Source organism: Miniopterus natalensis, chromosome 17 (assembly GCF_054644295.1).
Source record: "Miniopterus natalensis isolate mMinNat1 chromosome 17, mMinNat1.hap1, whole genome shotgun sequence".
NCBI lineage: Eukaryota > Metazoa > Chordata > Mammalia > Chiroptera > Miniopteridae > Miniopterus > Miniopterus natalensis.
Genome location: NC_142097.1, coordinates 36698848 through 36716474, shown reverse-complemented (window position 1 = coordinate 36716474; position 17627 = coordinate 36698848). Strand labels below are relative to the sequence as shown.

At 54.2% G+C, this 17627-nt stretch overlaps 2 protein-coding genes across 2 annotated transcripts; one reads left to right on the top strand and one right to left on the bottom strand.

Annotated features, from left to right (window-relative positions):
• The first annotated feature begins 4977 nt into the window (after window positions 1–4977).
• Window positions 4978–9868, top strand: ICAM2 (intercellular adhesion molecule 2). Its single transcript, XM_016205097.2, has 4 exons — window positions 4978–5071; window positions 7014–7280; window positions 8373–8693; window positions 9535–9868. The coding sequence occupies exons 1-4, from the start codon at window positions 4999–5001 to the stop codon at window positions 9711–9713; spliced, it is 840 nt and encodes a 279-aa protein (XP_016060583.2). The 5' UTR covers window positions 4978–4998; the 3' UTR covers window positions 9714–9868.
• A 773-nt stretch (window positions 9869–10641) lies between these two features.
• On the bottom strand, window positions 10642–12963 carry PRR29 (proline rich 29). Its single transcript, XM_087825751.1, has 6 exons — window positions 12904–12963; window positions 12510–12585; window positions 12215–12321; window positions 11086–11309; window positions 10865–10935; window positions 10642–10670 (listed from the first exon to the last, which is right to left on the bottom strand). Exons 1-6 carry the CDS (start codon window positions 12961–12963, stop codon window positions 10642–10644), a joined length of 567 nt encoding a protein of 188 aa, XP_087681877.1.
• Window positions 12964–17627: the final 4664 nt, after the last annotated feature.

Here is a 17627-nt window from a genome sequence, read left to right as displayed (position 1 = left end):
CCATGGTTCCAGGGTTTGCTGCTTTCGTGCTGAGTCGGCATTAGGCTGCAGAGATGATTTTTTTTCTTAGTGTCTGATGCATTTTATGAAACATGCACCCACATACACAACCGTATTCCATCAGCGAATGCACCTATTTGGACTCTGTATTTGTCTCATTGGCATCGTGTGTGCTACACCCCTGCCTTAGCTTCAAGAGATCATGACAGCCACCAACACAAGAGCCCCACCTGCCTGCCCTCGCACTGGGCCGGGCGCTGCTGGGGCATCCCGGCCCTGATCTATCGTCGGCTTTAACACCTTCCGCTTTAGTGAGAGACTGCCCGGACTCTCTGGCAAGGCCAAAATCCAGGTTGTGAGCACATGTCTGGGCCAATCAGCGTGGGCAGAGGAGCAGGGCTGGTAAGAGCGTGGCAGCCCCTGGGAAATCATAGTGAAAGACGGCAGGAGTTGGAGGGGCCAGTTTCCAGAAACAGGGCTGGCGGCAGAGCTGGATAGTAACTGAGTAAACTTGGCCTCTGAGCGGATTGGCTGGTGGCCCAGGAAGTGCTCTTCCCTCCGGGCCCCCCCTCCTGCCTCCGAATCGCCCTTCCCCTTCCCAGGCCTGCTCGGTGACTCGGAGGAAGCCATAGAAGTTCTCACGGAGCGTGCCCGAAGGTTACACAAAGCTGAAAAGAGTGACTAACACCAATGTAGTTTGTGACGAAGTCAAGATTCCAGAACGTTGAGTCTAAACTCAAAAAAGTGACAGGAAATCCTGCCTTGACCTTACCAATGGGGCTGAGGGCGGAGGGTAGGGCTGCGAGGGGCCTGGGAGCTCAGACATTTGAAGAAGCAGCTGCTGGGTCCTCAGCCATCTGCAGCATGATGAGGAGCTGGCTTTGCTGCCTGGCTCCGGGGTTAAGCTGGAGGAGGGGGAACGAGGAGCCAGGAGGGCAGCCCCCGCCGCAGGAGGGAGGCTGCCTGTGACCTGCCCAGGGGGCCAAAGGAGACTTTGTGGCCTAGTGAGTGTGAGTTTGGCCGGGGGGGGGGGGGGGGGGGGGGGGGGGGCTGGTGCAACACAGGGAAGGGCCTCAACCTGAACAGACTAGGAAAAATTATTTTTTGGGTCAGAAGTTAGACTCGGGTTCCTTCCAGATAAGCACGGACCGCTGAGGCCTCCTTGCCTGTGATGAGTTCTTGCTCGTGAAGAGGCTACCTGGGTGGCTGTGAGTAACAGGAAGCGGGGAGGTTGACGAGAGTTGACGACTGCGGGTGAGGTGTCGCTTCTCCCGGGTTCTGCCAGGGGAGCCTCATGTTGCAGAAGTCCATGCGCTAAGGTGTGGTTGGTAAGAAAAACAAGGCCCGCGGTTGACTCATTTAGGACAATTTGCCAAAGGTCGCACCTCAGAGTACTAGTTCCAAAGGAGAGTAAACTGAGGGAAAAAGGCTCGCCGGCAAAAAGAGTTTGGGAAATGCTGGATTAAGTAAAGAGTCCATATTTATGGCAATACTGCTCAGAGGCCCTTCTTATGCTAACATGTTCTCCAAGACGGGATATACACTTACCTCCAATTATTGCCTGTAATTTACTTTAAAAAGGAAGGAAGGGTGTTTGGAGCGGCAGAAATAGTGTTATGTCTTTATCAAGTCTTGTTTTGTTTTTCTCTTTGCAGATATCCAGGAAGACAACATTCCCGGCCTCTCGCCGTGAAGACCCAGCACCAAGGTAAGGCCTGGGGCCCGGGCCAGTGCAGGCAATGGGGTTTTTTTCTGCGACACTCCTGTATTGACTGATGAGGTCCTCTGGGGACATGTGGTCTCTTGCTCTGGACTTTGGTTGCATGGGACAGAAACCAGCTGAAACTGGCTGAAGCAAAAAAGAGCAAAAGGATTGGTTCGTGGACGCCAACCTGCAGGAACTGGCCTCAGGAATGACTGGAACCCAGGACTGGGACCCATCAGACCACTCACCTCTTCTCAGAGCATTTTTACCTTCTTGCCTCCTACAGACCCACCTCTCTGTGAAGGGGGAGGGGGGGGGCCACAGGCAGCATCTCAGTTGCTGAGATGCTCGTAGGGCAGCTTAGTTGGTTAGAGCATCGTCCCAATATGCCAAGGTTGTGGGTTCGATCCCCCATCAGGGCTGGTGAATCAACTGGTGAATGTGTGGATGAGTGGAGCAACAAATCGATATTTCTCTCTCTCTCTCATTGATAAATTAGAAAAAAATTTTAATTAAAAATTTTTTAAAAAGAAAGGGAATTTTGACATGTGCTACAACGTGGATGAACCCTGAGGGCATTGTGCTCAGTGAAATAAGCCAGTCACGAAAGGACAAACACTGTGATCCACTTACATGAAGGTCCTGGAGTTGTCAAATTCGTAGAAACAAAGCAGAATAGTGGTTGCCAAGGGCTGGGGGGAGGGGAGTTTAGTGCTTAATGGGGACAGAGTTTCAGTTTGGGACGTGGAAACATGGTGGAGATGGATGCGGGGATGTTTGCACAACAATATGAATGTACTTAATGCCGTAGAACTATACGCTAAGAATGGTTAAAGTGGTGAAATTGTTGTGTATATTTTACAGATTTTTTTACAGATTTTTTTTAGCAGGCTTAGCGTGAGATGAGAACCAGGCACAGGAAACACGTGATTTCTGGGTAGAAAGGAAGAGAGAAGCCTGAGTTAACACGTCATACCAGGGCATCAGCAGCAGGGTTCGTGCCAGGTTGTCTCGTCCAGATTTCACCCCTCGGGCTGCGCTGGACCCCTGGCCACTCCTCCTTCCCCATCACTGTCACTCCATCCAGCAGATGACAGGTAAGGTCACGCTTCTCACCTCCCTCTTGGCAGAGTAGGAAGGATTTGGGATGGAGTCTCAAGGCATGAGTTTCGATACCTTCCCTTCCCCGGGCCTCAATTTCACCCCCAGTAAGCACGAGGTTGCGGGGGGAGGCTGGAGAGCCCAGAGTTCCTTCTGGTTGGATGTTCCCAGCTAACAAAGCTCCTGTCTGCTGCCTCTGAGTTCATGGGCCTTGCTCGTGTGGCGGTTTCCTGTTTTTGTCCCCTCGCGTCCTCTCCTGCCCATCAGGGTGACAGATTTAGAAGTGTGGGGCTACCTTTTTGTCCAGGGGCCCACGTAGGTATGACCTGGGCCATCTGAGCTGGGCTGGAGCTGATATGTAGGGGAAGGGACAGTCTCCTCCCTCTGGACTTGCATCTGGAGTTCATGATGAATTTCATGAAATCCTCACATTACTACAAAACTGCCTCGTCTTTCTAGACATGTGGGAATTTTTCTTTTCCCTTGGTATTTTTTGGTAAAATTTAATGTGTGACACGTAACGTAACATGTAGCATATATATGTCCATTATATGCAGCAGGGTAATATGGACAGGCCTGAACCCACCACTCAACATGAGGATGAAATATGCCTGGATCGTGCATTTTTTAGTGCTTTATCACATACACATGCCTGTTCTTATTTTATGAAGCAGTTATATAGCATTTACTGCGTGCTAGGCACTGCATTTAATGCTTAAAAATATTAACAACCAGAGGGAACGGGGGTGGGGGGAGGTAGAAGAAGGTAAAGGGGGATAAGTGGTGATGGAAGGAGACTTGACTTGGGGTGGTGAACACACCATACAATATACAGATGATGTGTTATAGAATCGTACACCTGAAACCTATATAATTTTATTAACCAATGTCACCCCCATAAATTCAATAAAAATTTTAAAATATTAGCTCATTTAATTTGTTTAATCCACGCGACGGCCCTATGAGGAAGGTACTAGTATTAATCCCATTTTACAGAAGAGGAAACTGAGGCACAGAGAAATTAAGTGACTTACTCAAGATCACACAGATAGCAAGAGGTAAGCACAGCACATGTCTCCCGGTTTTTAGTGCGAAAGTTTCTCAAGGGCATATATCTAGGTGAGGGACTGGGTTTTAGGGTACAGAATATTCAAGACAATGCCTCATTATTTCCCAGAGGACTAATATATCCTCTCACCAGCAATTATGAGTTTCTGTTGACCTAAAACCTCTCCAACATTTGGTTTTTGTTTGATCCTTTAACTTTGCCAATCTGGTGGATATAAAATGGTACCTACTGTGTTTCTTTACCCTCCCCCAAGGATATTATTTATTGATTTTAGAAAGAAAGGAAGGGGGAAAGAGAGAGAAATATTGATGAGAAAGAGAAACATTGATCAGTTGCCTCCCATAAGCCGAGCCCTGGCCAGGGATCGAACCCACAACCTAGGTATATACCCTGACCAGGAATCGAACTCACAACCTTTGGGTATATGGGATGGTACCCAACCAACTGAGCCACCTGGCCAGGGCTCCACTGTGGTTTTAATTTTAATTTTCCCGGCTAATGTTGAGTTAAAGCCCCTTTTAAATTTGTTTACACTTGTTTAGTTTTCTCTGAAGCGTTCACCTGTGTCTTTAATGTAATCAAAGTTGTCAATTATTTATTTTATGATTGGTGATTTGGGGGTCCTCTTTATTAAATGTATTGGGGTGACATTGGCTAGTAGGATCATGTAGGTTTCAAGTGTACACTTCTATGATACAAGATCTGTATATTGCACAGTCTTGCTTAAGAAACCCTTCCCAGAGGGGACCCAACAGTGTGTCCTGTGAGATTTGGGGTGTCCCCAGACCTCTGGGGCTTGTAGTCATCACTGTTCCTGTGTGCCTGCGCAGCGCACCGGAATCCTGTGTGGCATCCACGTCCACAGGTGGGCACTCATCACCTCTGAACTGAGCATGCCCAAGGGTCAAGCTCTGGCCTCGCTTAATCAGTTTTCTGGCTTCCTCTGCTTGGCCCCTCCCAGCCCCGCACCCCTGAGAGCCTGCCTTCCTCGTGGCTTCCCAGGAACTGCTCAGATAAAGAGAGGAAATGTTGTCACCAGTTTACAAATGTTCCACTGCAACTCCAGGCCACCACTCCCTGACCTCACTATCGCCTGCAGGCCTCCTCGGCTGCAAGCCTGCAGATGCCATTTGAGATGTCCCCCTTCTGTTGCTGGCGCCTGTCTGCGGTTCTTCTTGCCCTGCTCGTCTGCCTAGGTGAGCCAGTGCCAGGGGTTCCTGACTTGGTGCGAGCCAGCCCAGGGGGTGGGCTGCCTGCTCCCCTGGCTTTGGGGGCGGGGTGCTGACCCTGAAGTCTCCGAGGCTTTGAACATAGTGGCCACCAGCGAGGGTACAGGATGCTATGGCCACCTGGCTTCCCTGTGACCCTAGGCAGTAGGCGGGGGTCCTGGCCTTTTGGACCAGGTTGAAAAGCCCCACAGCTTCATGGCGTGTGGATGTGACAGGTCGTGGAGGCTAAGTGGTGGGCAGGGTAGGGGCCTGAGGAGGTGACGGGATGCTGGGGTTCAAGAGGTGAAGGCATGCCCTCGCTGGTCTTCAGATGTGACCTGGGGACCGAAGGGGGCAGCAAAGCCCTCACCTTCTGGCTATCCTCAGAGCAAAAGTGAAACCCCACCCAGCCGGGCGTGGCTCCTCCGCTGACCGTCGACCTGGGATCCAGGCGATCGGGGTTTGATTCCCGGTCGGGGCACATGCCCGGGTTGCAGGCTCGATCAATGACTCTCTCATCATTGATGTTTCTGTCTCTCTCTCTCCCTCCCCTTTCCTCTCTCTGAAATCAATAAAGATATATTTAAAAAAAAAAAAGTGAAATCCCTTCCAGTGGGTCAAGGGGACTATGAGGGGAAAATGCAACCATGTGCCCACCACCCTGTTTTACACAACCTGCCAGGTGCTTTTAAAGTGCTCTCTCATTGAACCTATACAACAACATTGGGAAAGGAGTTACTAGCTCATTTTACAGATGAAGAAACTGAGGCTCAGAGAGAGAAAGCACCTTGCCTAAGGTCACATAGCCGTTACATGGTGAACTCAGGATTCAAATCCAGTTCTATCTACCTGCAAAGCCCCTCTCCTGCCACTTCATTACGTACCACCATCTGGAGGCTGAGTCAGGGCACATGGGCATAGTACTAGCACAGGACACAGGATGGGCCCAGCTGGCTGGGGTTGGGGACCTTCCTGGTCATTGCTGAGAGAGAGGTGAGTGCTGAGGCTCAATCCTCATGCATCAAATTCTTCCTGAGTCTGTCACACACAGGGCAAACTACCTTCTAGAAACTCCAAAAAGGCTAAGGGAGAGTCAACACAAATATGAATCACTGGTACAATAGGTCATTGGCAGGGTGGTACCATTTCCTTTCTGACTCCCTCTTCCCCTGCCTTTTTCCTTGCTGAGCTCAAGCATCCTGAACACATAGCTGTTCCTCAAACACGCCAAGCCCCTCCCCGGAACCCTCTCCCCCAGAGCTATCTGCAGGGCTCACCCCCACCTCTTTCATGTCCTTGCTCAAATGCCATTATTTTGGTTAGGCCTGTGCTACAGTGGCCATCCCACCCCACTCCCTGTTTCCTCTCCCAGGCACATATCACCATATGATGGGCTGGATATCTGATTATTTTTTGTTCCCTTCACTAGAATGTGAGCTCTGCAAAGGTGGGATTTGGTCGCTTTGTTTCCTCCTGCAGAGCCTAGAACAGTACCAGGCACATAGCAGGGGTTCAAAAAGTATTTGAGGAAGAAAGGAAAGGAGGGAGGGGTAGGTTGAACCCTGGATCACAGGAGCTCAAAAGACACAGTCCACCTCCATCTCAGGAGGCCTTCATGGAGGAGGGCACATTAGGGCTGGGTCTTGAAGGTCAAATAGGATTCCCCTCCATGGAGAGAGAAGATGTGCATGAAGAAGACTGATCTGGATGTGATGGGTTTGAGGAAAGGCAACCAGAGGCAGGGAGACGGTCCAGGGGCAGCCTCTTCTGTCTACACAAGGCCTCAACAGGGGTCAAGGGTCAAGGAGCAGAGGGACCACCCCTGGCCTTTCTTCTTGGGTCCCACCCTCTTGATCAGACTGCCAGTGGTGGGCAGCTCCTCTGGGCAGGACAGTGGGGACATCTGCTGCCCAGAGTTTCTGTCTTCCAGGGTCTGGCGGGAACGCATTCGAGGTATACTCGTGGCCAGAGCAGCTGGTGGTGGAGCACGGAGGGTCCTATGAGGTCAACTGTAGTACCAGCTGTCCCTGCCCAGATCTTGGTGGCGTGGAGACCGTCCTAAACAAGATTCTGCTAGACGAACAGCCTCAGTGGAAGCAGTTCAGGTTCTTCGATGCCTCCAACGACACGGAGCTGCAGTGCCACTTCACCTGCTCTGGGGAGCAGCAGTCCGCGGTGGTCAGAGTCAGTGTGTTCCGTGAGTACTCCACGCAGGGCCCTCCTCCCCCGGGGCGGAGCCTGTGTCACTGAGCGTTCTTGCTCCCAGCCACCCCCGTCATGACCTCCACCTCGCTGGGCTCCTGGGGTGACAAGGAGCAGTACCCAGGCCACGGGCTCAGAATCTGCTCACACCCTTTGCTGGCCTCCTTGAGCCTGCTGGCGACCCCGGTTTTGAGGCCTGCTCAGAAGAGGACTGTCCAGGCAAGGTTTATACAGTTCTAAGAGTCGCCCCCCGCCCCCACCCAGCGCTCACAGCCTCCTTCCAGATCAGCAGTAGCCCCATCAGAGCAACACCCCACATCTGGTGACAAGTAGTGGGGGAGCCATCCGGAGGGCTGCATGCTCTCTAGTGGCCCCTTCACCTCACTGAGAGGAGGTTGAGTGAGTCACCAGGTGCTTTTCTCTTCCCCTGAGGGCCCTTGGCAAGTGTGAGACCATCACGCACACACCTGCCGTGAGCCACGGAGACCTGGATAGGCCGGGTCTCTCTCAACATCTCAACACTAAGGGTACCCCTGGGTCCTCCCCATTACTGAAGTCAGTGGGTCAAATGAATAGTAAGATGTCCTGAGCCCAGCATGTTATCCTGGGGTGATGGAGGTGAGGTGTTCTGGTTCAAAGGGAAAGGCAGGCCACCCCGAGGGCCTTGTTTGATAAGGGATCAAGGTGGCCGTGAGCCTGACCCTAGAGAACGAAGGCAGGTCTGACTTCAGTTCCCACCTCTTACGTGAGAACCTCACAGTTCATAGCCCAGTTCGAGTGGGCTCTCCCTTCTAAGTCTCTCTGAACATAATTACCCAACTGTTTAATTTTTGAAATTAGTTTTTCATTTCTGGAGGGGAAGGAGACAGATGCAAACACATATATCTTTCTAGGTGGCTACACAGCTTCTGAGCCCCCCTTTTGGAGATGCCTGGCTACCTCCGTTCTTGCTCATTCCAGAAATCATCATGTTCGGCTCACTGCCACCCAGTACATCCCTCACCCTAAACTGCGATGCTCTTGGCTGGGCGGGCCTGCTGGGACGGCACCCCCATCCTAACCAGACCTCCCTACTTTCTCCCCTCAGGCCCCCCAGAGCAAGTGCTGCTGAAGCTGCAGCCCATGTGGGTGACTGTAGGCAAATCTTTCATCATTGAGTGCAGAGTGCCCACTGTGGCCCCCCTTGAGACACTCACCCTCACCCTGCTCCGTGGCAAGGAGCCCCTGTACATGCAGGCCTTCGGGAGGGCAACAGCTGTCCCAGGAGAGGCCATGATCACATACAACAGAACGGCTCACAAGGAAGACGGTCGCCACAACTTCTCCTGCCAGGCCGAGCTGGACCTGCGGTCTCGTGGTGGGGGCATCATTCGCAGAACCTCAGAGCCCCAGGCGCTTGATATCTATGGTGAGGAGGAGCCCCCCATCCCTGGATGGAGGAAGGCGGGACAGGGCACTCACTGTAGGCCTCTGGGGAAATCAAAACCTTAACCCACTGTCTGCCAGCTCAGGGGGTAGGCACCAGGGGCCCCACACCTAATCCTGAGGGTTCCCCTCTTATGCTCCCTCCTCCCTGAAGCTCTCTCTGCGTCCCCAGCATGGACCTGGACTAGTTGCTTGGCCATTAGTGAGCTGTTGACCTTGACCAACCTCCTCTCTCTGGCCTTGGCTCTAGAACTCTACTGTTCTGTGACTTTTTTTGTTTTGTTTTATGTTTTTATTGATTTTTTTTTGGAGAGAGAGGAAGGGAGAGGGAGAGATAGAAACATGGATGAGTAATTGGCTGCCTCCTGCACGCCCCCCTACTGGGGATCGAACCCACAACCTGGGCATGTGCCCTGACTGGGAATCGAACCAGTGACCTCTTGGTACATGGGACAATGCTCAGCCAACTGAGCCACACCTACTGGGTTGTTCTCTGACTCTTGATGGCCAAGGTGTTCCGTGTCTTCAGGGCGTTTGGTAGAAACTCACTCAGCTCTGCCCAGGGAGGGGCTGGCCTGGACCACACCTCTGTCCAGGCCATGATGTCCAGAGACCACAAGCTGCCCTCACAGTATCACCGAGGCCTGGCTGGTAGCCGGGACCTCAGCTGACCTTTCCCTTAGTTAGTACCCCGTTTGCCACTCATCTCTGTAACACAGGGTGACTGCGGGATGGGGGGGGCAATGGGTGAACCTCTACCCCGCCTTGGGCCCTAGCACCTAGGACCAGAGAACTTCTAAGACCACTGCTCCCTTCTTCCGCAGAACCTGGGCAGGACAACCAGATGGTCATCATCATCACAGTCGTGTCAGTGCTGCTGTTCCTGTTTGTGACATCCGTCTTGCTGTGCTTTGTCTTCGGCCAGCAGTGGCACCAGAGGCGAAGAGGCAACTACGGGGTGCAGGCAGCTTGGAGTAGACTGAGGCGGGTCTACCGGGCATAGCCTGCACAAGGGGTGCGGCCACCCCCGTGGCAGCCACTGGGACTCAGTGTGGCTCCTCGGGGATGTGGTCCAGCCCTGGCTGAAGGACAATGACAAGCTGCAGAGACTTTGAGGACACTTCCTTTTCTAGTCTGAATATAATCACCTTGACCTAACCCTGTGCCTCAATGTCTCCTCCTGGGAGAGTGAGACAATAGCTGGGAAGGTGACTCATCAGGCGTAGACTTCTCTTCCTAGATGTCTCCTCAGCGTCCCTCCACCCTCTCCTTCACAGGGGCCCTCCGGGCCGGGCCAGCCCTAGGATGTGCCCGTGCTGACCAGCCCAGGACCAGGCACCCACCCTCGTCAGCCCGAGGGAGGGTTGGGAGTACCCTGCCTGGTGGGGCAGAGACGCTCTGTTCCTGCAGGCCCTTGGCAACTCAGCCACTCCCTGTTGGGGCAAGGCTTGGGGCCAACAGAGCCAGCTTCCGGAGGTAAGGGTGGGGGCCCCAAGGGAACTAACTGGCTCAGCTCCAGGACCCTCCCAGGCTTCTCTTGCCTGCTGCTCCATTATTGGGCCAAACTGAGGCCCCGTAGCCCTGGCCTTGCCAGAGAGGGGGGTGCAGGACAGAGGTCTAGGGAGGGCTCTGGTCCCAGCCTCCCTGGGCCTGGGCAGGAAACAGTGGGGCAGAGTTGGGTTTCCTTGTGGCTCCCAGGCTTTGAACAATGGTCTAATGAGCTCTTACTCCAGAAAAGAGATCCGGCTGGTTCAAGGACTTAGTGGGATGGAGAGGAGACTGATTCACCCCAGAGGGGAGGGCCTGGTTGGGGGTGAGGCAGAGAAGGGCTACCAGGTGTGGCTTCAAGCTCTAGAGGGGCACTTGGGGCTCCAGGGCTGTTTCCAGCCCTGCGGTGAAGCTGGCGCGGGTCCCTGGGCCAGCATCTGTCTTCATGATAGGCTCTCAGCATCATAGTAATCTGGGGGGGAGGGGAGAGCACCCTCATCTTGATTCCCTCCTGCCTCAGTGAACCCTGAGGCGGGAAAGGGAAGGGGACAGGCCAATTGCCTGGAGTGATGATGGTAGTGGTCCCCCCTCAAGGGAACATGACCCTGTTGGTCTCCTGACCCATCCCTCGGCCTGGGCCCTGCTACCCACCCACCCTGCCCCTACCTGAAGCCGGGGGTACATCCGCACCCACAGTCCCTGTGGCACTGGGGGGTGGGGGTGGGGGCACAGCTCTCCTGAGATGGGGATGAAAACAGAAATGCCCCCATCAGAAATGGTGTCTGGGGTTTTACCCACAACGATCACCCCACTCCCAACCCCAAGACCGCTCTTCCAGCCCAGCCAGAGCAGGGCCCTGGCAGTGCCCAGACCTCTGCCTCACTTACGCCCCCCTTTTCCTGAAGGCAGGAGGGTGCCGCTGAATCCTGGATGCATCCTGCAAGTGGGGCTGATGTGGGGGAGGGGGGAGGAAAGGTGAGGGCCAGGGTGACAGGGAGCCCAGGGCGGGCATCGGGCAGGGCAGGTAGTGGTGGTGGACTACCAATGGCCCTTCCTCCTGGGCTTCGAGCTCCTCCTCCTCACACTCTTCCTCTGGACCCTCCAGGGGGACCTGGGGATAGCGGGGAGATGGTGATACAGGATCAGGCTCTCCCTGCCCCCACTCCTCCGTTCCTCTAAATTATTTTTCCAGATATGTATCATCAAATGCCTACCGTTGATTGATACTACAGTGCAAGCAAGGCACTTTGGAGACATGTATCCCTTATTTTGCAGGTGGGAAAACTGAGACTCAAAGAGCTTGAGCAACTTGTCTAGGGTCACCCAGCTAATAAGAGGCTGGGCAGAGACTGGACAAATCTAGGTTTGACTCCCAAGCTGGGGTGGGAGTCCAGCAAGCTGCCCCCGGCCTGTCCCCAGGCCCTGTAGCCACTCATCCCAGGGCCCCTTGAGAGCTCTGCCAGCCTGGATGGTGGACACAGCCCTCACTCCAATCACCAAAATCCCACTTGGTTTTCAAGGGCCGGTTCTAAGGCCACCTGCTCCTCCAAGGAGACTTTCCTCATTCCCCACCAGGCGAGCATGCAGGCAGGGCTCCTCTTTGTGCCAGTCACAGCCAAAGTTCCCTGGTATCCACAGTCATTCATTTATTCATTCACTTGTTTAACAAACATCAGTGGAGCCCCTAAGTACCAGGCACACGGCAGGCCCAGGGTACAATGGCACCTGTCCTCCTGGGCCTGAAGTCCAGTGAGGGGCACACTGCAGGGACACCACCTTGAAAACAAGACCTGGGTGGTCTGGATTTAGGGACCCCCACCCCCAACCCAAGGCAGCTGGCACAAGGCCTGGCACAAAATAGATGCCAAACAGACTCAGCCAGATAGGTGCAGGCTGGCTTCCTGCTCCTTTCACCTAATCCTTTCTCTCAAGGGGATACCCTAGATGGATCCCTACCCCTGGACCTGCAGGTGGGCGGTCCCAGTAGCCCATGACCCCCATCCCCAGCCCTCACACCTGCAGGCCAGAAAAGGCTGGCCAGGGATTGAGGGCTCCAGCCACCAGGCGACTCAGGATCAGCTGGTGCATCTGTGCGTTCTGTAGCAGCATCAGCTCCAGCAGGTCTAGGGGGCCGGTGCAGGAGGTTCAGCAGGCACACCAGCCCCCAACCTCCAGCCCTCTGCCCCCACCCCAGGGCCTTTTTCAGACACCCAACCCCAGGGCGGATGCAGAAGGAGGTGGTGATGCAGCAGTGCCAACACCCAGAGCTGGGGGGGGGGTCCAAGGGGGGAGAGAGAGCCCTGAGTCTCACCTTCCTTCACATGGCCTGGTTGCCTGGGTGGTGGTGGGATGGCCCACGGGAGGGGCTGCAGGAGGGTCACCCAGGGCTGGGGGAAAGGGGTGACTCAGCCAGGCTAAGCAGAGAAGGGATTGGAGGGTCCAACTTCCCTCCCCATTCCCCTCTCCCAGAGTTGCCTCCTTAACCTCACCTTGCAGGGGCCTTGAACTCCCCCTCAGAGCCTCTCTGGGCCTCCCTGCTCCCTGCAAAGTCTCTTCCTCTCCAGCTGGGATTGCTCTCCTCCTACCACCCCCTCCACAGTTCATACCCCTCCCTCGCCTCCCCCTCGCCCCCCAACTCTGCCATCGCCCCCAGGCCTCCCTGGTAAAGGCAGGCTCTGCTCCTTGCTCCCTGGCTCAGCCCTCACCGTGGGGGGTCCGCTCTGCGCTGGGGGATGACCCCGGCTCCCTCCAGTCCCAGAGGCCATAGCCGGCTCCTTTGGGTCAGGGTTACCTTGGAGACGAGACGCTAAAGTCTCCTGCCAGGCAAGCGCAAGTCCCGCCCTGGCTGCCTGAAATCCTGCCTTCTGCTCTCCTCCAAGGAGGTGGGGTCCCCAGGGCCCCACCCCAAAGAGGCCCGTTTTTTCTCCCGGATGTCCCCTCCGGCCCCCTGCACCGGGCTGGGCATCGCGCCTCATGTCTTATTCTGCGCTGTCACTCCAACCCCTATACGCCCCCAGGACCGGGCCTGGGGGCTTGTGTTTGTTGAGTGAATGAGTGAGGCTGGGGGGGCGGCCCTAACTCAGTCACTTTGTTTCCCGGTCCCAAAGCTCCGGTGACTAAGATGGTGAGTTAGGCAGGAACAGGGGCTTCTGTAGGATCAGGCCGGGGCGAGGGGCTGGGCGGGTGAGTGAGGTGGCGGCCAGAGGACCTGTTGTCTGCCACTGAGTCAAAGGGGAGTCCTTCAGGCCAAGGATGGTCTCGGGAGCAGACCAAGGAAGGAAACAGCAACCAAGTTCAGGGAAAAGGCGGGGCCCAGCCAGAAACAGGTAGCTGGCCCCTTGATGCCCCCCCCTTGCGGCTGTTTGCTGGCTGCTCCTTGGCCAAGGCGGAGAAGGCTGGGCGCTCAGCAGCAATGCCCCGTAACTGTTCCTCATCCTGGAAAAGTTACCAAAGCGCGAATTCTTGACGGGAAGTTATCAAGGTCTTCTTGGCTTAAGAACAGGTGAGAGGAGGGATCTATTTCGGTAGCTGTGAACTTCCTAAGATAGGCCCCTGAGCAGCAGTCAAGGAAAATCAGGACAGGAAGCTGGGATTAGCACCCCGTGGATTGCCACCCCCCCTCCACTTCTGTTCAGCAGCCCTTCCCAGCAGTCCTGGCGTCTAAAATCAGAAAGACCGTTTCCACCGCCTCCTTTGAGCCTCAGTCCCCGTCTCTAGGTAAGGGGCCTGCGGACAGTGCATTAGCTGCCCTGTGGGTCCTATGGCTTCAGCAAGCCCCCAACAAACAGAGATGGGGCCCTGTGGTCACAGGCCCTGGGAGTGGAGGATGCAGGTGTACCTTTCTGTCTCTACCTTATCTGGGGAGAAAAACAAAACCAGTCCCTGTGCTCACCACTGGCTGGCTTGAGGAGGTGCCTGTGTGTGCACAGCAACCTTCTGAACTCTCAGACACAGAAGTATATCCCCCTGGCTCCAGCGTTGTTGGGAAGTGAAAACACAACCATGAAGAGAGCAAAGATACAGGACTGTGCAAAGTCCCCTATGGATGAGGCACACAAGGAGGGGTCATGAAGAAGAGAGGACTCGGCCACTGAGGGATGAGTTCTGAGGGAGGTGGAGGCCCTCGGGATGGGGTCAAGCTGATGGGTGTGAGAGGGCACCCCAGGCTGGGGGCACATGCAAAGGTGCACATGCAGGAATGGACAGGGCCTGCGATGGCCCAGTGGGTCCCACTGCCTGGCTGTGCTGGAGGAGCCGGTCAGAGGGAACTTCCAGCAGCCCGGGCAGAGACAGGTCAGACTCGAAAGCCTCATTATGGGATTTAGGAGTCACCATGTGGGTAATGGAGAGCTCTTGGTGGGTTTTGAGCAGGAGAGAGGTAGGCTTTAGGGAGATTCATCTGGTTCCTTGCACCTTTGCTTATGTCAACCAGGATTAGGAAAAACAAATGTCTGATGGGGATGTATCTTCCCAACAGAACAGTCACTGACAATTTTGGCATAGAATGTAGCTATTGATGGTCGAAGGGTTGAGCAGAACAATCAGTAAGCACAGTAGATCTTATTTCTGTTTTAAAAATCACATGTATGTATGTACGTGTGTGTGCAGAGAGGGATGAAGGGAGGCAGGAAGAGAGAGAGAAGCAACTACAGAGCTGCTGTCAGGGCCTCCCCATACCCCCCAGCCTCCCCCAGGGGTCCCCTGCGATTGGTCCCTGCACTCACCTAGTCTCTCCACCTGGGGGCATTTTCTGGCCACAGGGAGGCAGTCCTGAGATTGTCCTTGGAGCAACCCTGGAGCATTAGGGACAGGAATGGATGGTAAGCTCCCCAACCCCCTGGCCTCAGTGGGACAACTCTGAGGGTCCTCCCCACAGTCTCTCAGCAGTCCCCATGGCCTTGCGCCCCAGTTGTCCCAGTGACAGCCTGCTCACAAACACTCTCTATTGGCTTTTCTCTTCTTCCTGTCACTTCTCCGCTCTCCCACAGTGCTTCCTGAGATTCCCTTCCAAATAAACAGCATACTCCCAAATCCTGGCCTTTGGGGGAATCCAAACTAAGCCCCTGACCTCCCACTTTCTCCCTATCTGCCCCTAGACTGCTGAAAATTTCTTAAACTGTTCTAGTAGCTCTAGGATAAATTTGTGTTTGGTGAAGTGAAATACTGAAATAAACATTGAAGGAAATTGGTTTAGGAATATAGTGGTCAATGAATTAAGCTGAGGCAAGGAGGCCAGCAAGGAGGCCACCACCCTCACCCCTCTAAAGGGAGCCCAGAGCAGGCTGGAGGTGACCATGGGAAACAGGCAGGAAGAGGCGACTGGTTCAATACCTCCGATAGAGGATTGCCTATTAACCCACGTGAATCTTGTGTTTTGGAAGACAGGGCTGAAATAAAATGACCCCGCTTCTGTTCAGTTAGAGTCCTTTGTCAAAGGAAACAAGCGTTTGCTATTTGATCAAAGGGGAAGCCACACACTGATCTGTCAGAGCTGTTTGCTTGTAGATCTACCATCAGTCCAACCTAGGAGGAGCCGCTTCCAGCTATTTGCCCTGCCTACTGTTATTTTCTTTGGTATTGACCACTCCACCTATTTCCTTTCCACTTTTCCTCTTGTTTGCATCTTTGTTTTTTTGTTTTGGAGGTTTTTGTTTTTAGTGTCCCAAGATAGTATGTACCCAAAGTCCTCCCTGTTGCCTTGGTAAAATCTATTCCTGGGACTAAGCTAAACACGGAGAAAGATTTCTAATAAAATGTGTTCATTATAGTGTCATTTTTAAGAGTTGAAAAGTGAACATAACTCAATGTCTATTAATAGGGGGATGTGTATGTAAAATCAAGGGAATTTACGGAACTAGAAAAATGAGCTCCCTCCTTACACCCTCAGAAAAGGAGAGAAAAGGGCCCTTCTAAGAATTCAAGTGGAAATTTCCATGCTCCTTTTTGATACAGGTGAGGGCATGCTGAGCAGAGAGATGGCCCAGCAGTGAGCCCTTTGCTTGGGCTCAGTTCCTGAGGCACAAAGTGGGAGGAGCTAGAATATGAGGGTGGGAGGAAAGGAGTTAAGTGCCGCTTTGCAGGATTACGTGACTACCTAAGCACGGTGAAGGAGCCTCGGAAACACAATCGTGAAGAAATTCCTTTTGGTTTAGAGGCTCTGGTGATGCAGTTTCTGCAAAGCATGGTCATCCTTGTGAGATGTGTGTGTGGGGTTTTGTCCAACAGGCCCCACCCTGGTGGTACTTTTGGGGACTGAGGAACACATAGATCACATCAGTGGGACACCTTGTGATGAGGATCTGGTCTCAAGGTCCCATCCACCACATTGAGCTGTGGGATGGTTACAGAGCCCTCCCCTCCCTGGCTTCCTGGAGTTAGGGTGCCAGCAACCATGGGGGAGCACCTCCTGAAGCTCCCAGAGAGTCCCCCTGACCAAATGACTCATAGGAGGAACTTGACTGCTCAGGCTGGGGCTTAGGGACGGGACAGGGTGTGACAAGGCCAATTCCTGTGAGCCAGGGTGGGATTTTCTGAAAGGGGGTTCTGTTTTGCAGAATTCTTTTGTTTGTGGGCAACTGAGATTGAACCTGTGCCCCTCCCAAAGTCCGCTCTGTCCATGACTCAGCCGGGGCCCTGGCTGCCAGGACAGACTCAGGGATGAGCATGGGAGACTGGGGGAGTGACGGCAGGGAGATCTGGGGGACAGGACTCTGGATTCACCCAGGGACTCTGTCTGCCTGGGAGGGCGCTGGTGGGTGAGCTGGGAGATGGGGCCTTTCACAGCTGTTCCACTAGGGGTCACCACAGCCCCAGAGTGGAAGGAGGCGGGCTGAGCAGGCCTCGCCCCCCCTCACCACACCCCTCCCCGAGCTCCGAGGGTCAGACGGGGTGGGGGGGTGGGGGGGGTGGGGGGGGTGGAGAAATGACTCTGGAGACTGGTGTGTGTGTGTGTGTGTGTGTGTGTGTGTGTGTGTGTGTGTGATGTAGGCATGTCTGGGTGTGTGATGTGTGGGTGTGTTTGGGTGTGATGTGTAGGTACGTCTGGGTGTGTGCTATGTGTGTGTGTCTGGGAGTGTGTGTGTGTTTGATGTGTAGGTATGCCTGGGTGTGTGATATGTGTGTGTCAGGGTATGTGATGTGTGGCTGTGTCTGGGTGTGATGTGTGGGGGGTATGTTGTGTAGGTGTGTGTGGGTGTGGGGGTGTTTGGGTGTGATGTTTAGGTGCGTCTGGGTATGTGATGTGTGGCTGTGTCTGGGTGTGATGTGTGGGGGTATGTTGTGTAGGTGTGTGGGGGTGTTTGGGTGTGATGTTTAGGTGCGTCTGGGTATGTGATGTGTGGCTGTGTCTGGGTGTGATGTGTGGGGGTATGTTGTGTAGGTGTGTGGGGGTGTTTGGGTGTGATGTTTAGGTGCGTCTGGGTATGTGATG

What these genes read in the sequence shown, in the direction of transcription:
- ICAM2 (XM_016205097.2), top strand. Translation starts at nt 4,999, where the DNA reads ATGCCATTTGAGATGTCCCCCTTCTGTTGCTGGCGCCTGTCTGCGGTT. An exon ending in TGCCCTGCTCGTCTGCCTAG is followed by an intron (nt 5,072 to 7,013) that starts GTGAGCCAGTGC and finishes TCTGTCTTCCAG; the next exon opens with GGTCTGGCGGGAACGCATTC. An exon ending in GGTCAGAGTCAGTGTGTTCC is followed by an intron (nt 7,281 to 8,372) that starts GTGAGTACTCCA and finishes TTCTCCCCTCAG; the next exon opens with GCCCCCCAGAGCAAGTGCTG.
- PRR29 (XM_087825751.1), bottom strand. Translation starts at nt 12,963, where the DNA reads ATGGCCTCTGGGACTGGAGGGAGCCGGGGTCATCCCCCAGCGCAGAGC. An exon ending in GCCTTCAGGAAAAGGGGGGC is followed by an intron (nt 10,936 to 11,085) that starts GTAAGTGAGGCA and finishes TCCCCATCTCAG; the next exon opens with GAGAGCTGTGCCCCCACCCC. An exon ending in GGATGTACCCCCGGCTTCAG is followed by an intron (nt 10,671 to 10,864) that starts GTAGGGGCAGGG and finishes CCTCCCCCCCAG; the next exon opens with ATTACTATGATGCTGAGAGC.